Source organism: Ochlerotatus camptorhynchus, unplaced genomic scaffold, assembly GCF_037179485.1.
Source record: "Ochlerotatus camptorhynchus isolate MF236.1 unplaced genomic scaffold, CSIRO-AGI_Acam_v1.1 ptg000302l, whole genome shotgun sequence".
NCBI classification, from domain to species: Eukaryota; Metazoa; Arthropoda; class Insecta; order Diptera; family Culicidae; genus Ochlerotatus; species Ochlerotatus camptorhynchus.
This window is the reverse complement of record NW_027040790.1, coordinates 566428-570062: the sequence shown is the minus strand read 5'-3', so window position 1 is coordinate 570062 and position 3635 is coordinate 566428. Positions and strand designations below refer to the sequence as shown.

At 43.1% G+C, this 3635-nt stretch overlaps 1 protein-coding gene across 1 annotated transcript; it reads left to right on the top strand.

Annotated features, from left to right (window-relative positions):
- Positions 1–897: 897 nt before the first annotated feature.
- LOC135707029 (actin, indirect flight muscle-like) lies at positions 898–2689 on the top strand. The gene is made up of 2 exons (XM_065228751.1): positions 898–1887; positions 1951–2689. Exons 1-2 carry the CDS (start codon positions 963–965, stop codon positions 2154–2156), a joined length of 1131 nt encoding a protein of 376 aa, XP_065084823.1. The 5' UTR covers positions 898–962; the 3' UTR covers positions 2157–2689.
- Positions 2690–3635: the final 946 nt, after the last annotated feature.

The window sequence follows — 3635 nt, the reverse complement described above, 5'->3', positions numbered from 1 at the left end:
AGCCGGGGACTTCCGAGTATAAAACCCTCTGTACCTCGGAGGAAGTCCAATCACTCACAATCGAATTTTGACGCTCGCACGGTTCAGTGATCGAAAACCTCCCAACTTTCCATATCATCTAGGTCGGTGTGGCTGAAGGATACGCTTGACGAGTTCCGTCCTTGTTGTGCAAAATGTGCCGTCTTCCTGTGGCGTCGATTTCTATTGCTGCGTGTGATAAGCATCCGGTGTTCAGATCCGGCGATCCTGTGAATTGTGCTGTCCTGTGGCGTCTCGTATCATCCAGACATGTGAAACTGTATCCAAATGTTGATCCCTTGTGAACGTCTTACTATTTCTAAGTGTGACATGAAGAATCCAAGTTATGTAAGTTCAGTACTGTGGAAAAAGTGTGAGCAAGAATTTAAGTGCACGCTGTACAAATGATGGAAAGGAATAAATGTGTGTTTGAGTTAATGGAGTAAAAGTGGAGAATTATCGTATAATATTAAAAAGCTTGAAAAAACATTTATTAGATTTCAAGATAGCATCCAAAAAATTTAGCTGGATCTTCTCACACACATGGCGACGAGTTCAAATCACATCAGAAGAAAAGTCGGGAATGAGCTTAAAAGTGTTACAACAGCTAAAAAGTTTCGTCTTCTGCTTGTGCTTGGGTTATACGTCAGAAATGTATCCCTGTCTTCAATGAGCATTTCCGCAGCTGTCAATTTAGAGTTTTCCTGTGGGATTATATTTGCTTAAACTAGAAATAACGTTTTTCTAATGGTGCAACATAATGTTTCACTACTTTCCATCTTTGACAGAATAACGTTTTTACATTTTTTCAATATTACCTGTAAAGCCTGGAAACAAGTTTATGTTGTTTGTTTATTAAGAAAAACCTCATCCCAGTCATTTTTAATCAACGTTAATTATAATAATTTTCCCCAGGACCTACGGGACCATAAAGCGGCGCCAAAATGTGTGATGATGATGCAGGAGCTCTAGTCATCGACAATGGATCCGGTATGTGCAAGGCTGGATTCGCTGGTGATGACGCCCCACGTGCTGTCTTCCCATCCATTGTCGGTCGTCCACGCCACCAGGGTGTGATGGTCGGTATGGGTCAAAAGGATGCCTATGTTGGTGATGAAGCCCAGTCGAAACGAGGTATCCTCACCTTAAAGTATCCAATTGAGCATGGTATCATCACAAATTGGGACGACATGGAGAAGATTTGGCATCACACCTTCTACAATGAGTTGCGCGTGGCTCCAGAGGAACATCCAGTGCTGCTCACTGAAGCCCCACTGAACCCAAAGTCCAACCGTGAGAAGATGACTCAGATCATGTTTGAGACTTTCGCTTCGCCAGCAGTCTATGTTGCCATTCAGGCTGTCCTCTCTCTGTATGCTTCCGGTCGTACAACTGGTATCGTTTTGGATTCTGGTGATGGTGTCTCCCACACTGTCCCTATCTATGAAGGTTATGCTCTGCCTCATGCCATCCTTCGTATGGACTTGGCCGGTCGTGATCTGACTGACTACCTGATGAAGATCCTGACTGAGCGAGGATACTCTTTCACCACCACTGCTGAGCGTGAAATCGTTCGTGATATAAAGGAAAAGCTGTGCTACGTCGCTCTGGACTTCGAGCAGGAAATGCAAGCTGCTGCTGCCACTTCTTCATCGGAGAAGTCTTATGAACTTCCCGATGGTCAGGTCATCACCATCGGTAACGAGCGTTTCCGTGCCCCAGAGGCTCTCTTCCAGCCTTCCTTCCTTGGAATGGAATCGACTGGTATCCACGAGACTGTCTACAACTCGATCATGCGCTGTGATGTCGACATTCGTAAGGATCTGTACGCCAACAGTGTCTTGTCTGGTGGTACCACCATGTATCCAGGTAACTACTACATGCCATTTATTAATTCATAATATGTTTATTTACAAGGGTGATCTTCAACAGGTATTGCTGATCGTATGCAGAAGGAAATTACTTCCTTGGCTCCATCCACCATCAAGATTAAGATCATTGCCCCACCAGAACGTAAATACTCCGTCTGGATCGGTGGATCCATTCTGGCTTCCCTGTCTACCTTCCAGGCCATGTGGATCTCCAAGCAAGAATACGATGAAGGTGGCCCAGGAATTGTCCACCGCAAGTGCTTCTAAGCTAACAAATGAACTCACCACAACAAGCCATTGCCAATGAAAGCGACAACAGCAACAGCAAAATAAACCAATTTAAACTGATTCGGCTACCACCGACAATCGGAATCAGCTTGCATCGAACATAAAATCACGTTATCCAATGTTACTGTCATCCGGCTCAGACAAATCGTTACTTTCTCTTGTTCAACACCTACACACTGGATGAAAGTGTCGAACCGAAAGGACTCGTATGATTACCAAGGGGAGCAAACATCGTTTACCTTGTAGCAAGTCTTCGTGAAGAACGGACATCTCCAGCGAATCGCTCAAGCGCTTAACTTGTTTTAGAAGTTTAGTGTGTACCATAACCCCGTTGAAGATCTATACTTAGCACCATTACCACCTTTATGTGTTCAACCAACCAAAAATGAAAGGCTACTGAAAGCGCGACCAGTATCCGCGAACTATTCATCCTGTTTTCTATTCTGTAATATTTATACATTTAGTTTCAAATAATTTTCAGTAATAAAACATTTCAAAATATGTTGTATGAATCTCATATCTTATTCTTTATAGATAGGATTCCTAGTTTTTTTTTTGTTTTCCCTTCCCCATCCGAGGATAACCATTAAAATATTTTTTAGACGTAGGACTAAGTCTTCCTTTTCTACACATCTTTAGCAAATCGAAAATGGGGCATGTAACGAAAAAGAGAGGCGTTTTCAAACGTATATTTCTCCAAAGCATTAATTTGAAATATGACTTGCAATATCCCATTCGACGGGAAATTAATCCAGTTATATTTGGCATACAGGACAAATAGTAAATATAGTTAAGCAACTAAGAAATTTACCGAAAATTGGATGAATCACAATTTCCCATACATTTGCTTAGACCACAAGGTGTCTTTTCTAACGAAATCATCACATAGTTGGTACCAAACGAAACAAGCCGAAGACGCATTTCCATTCGAACTTCGGACGTGTTCGTATCGTTCAAGATGCAGCAGCTCAATACAGACGATAAGGGATCCGTAGAAAAGGCTTCCCGCAAGCAGCTTGCTATCAAAGCAAGAGCGATACAGCCAGAGAAGTAGTAAAGAAGCAACACCAGCACTGTTCGGGTGCAGTTGCTCTTCGTGCTATACGCCGCTGTTGGGCCATCTTCACCACGTCATCATCGAAGAACACCAAACTCGCTCACCGTATCCGTGGAGAAGCGCCTGCAGATCTCGAAATTCCCCAATCATGACAAAGAACAACCCGGTACGGTCCCCTCAACCCGCGGCTACCAGAAAAAAATACGAACCTGGTTGTAATCCACGCTAAGTGTGTCATCATCATCTCAAAAGACCTCCAGCTCGTTCCTCATATTATCAGCATTCTACACTTAATACCTGAACAGAGATCGAAGCGAAGTGAAAATATGTATGTATGTATGTATGTAAGGTAGCCACCATCCCTTCAAAGATCTTGCATTGTATGCAGCTCCACTTAATAG

What these genes read in the sequence shown, in the direction of transcription:
- LOC135707029 (XM_065228751.1), top strand. Translation starts at nt 963, where the DNA reads ATGTGTGATGATGATGCAGGAGCTCTAGTCATCGACAATGGATCCGGT. An exon ending in TGGTACCACCATGTATCCAG is followed by an intron (nt 1,888 to 1,950) that starts GTAACTACTACA and finishes GATCTTCAACAG; the next exon opens with GTATTGCTGATCGTATGCAG.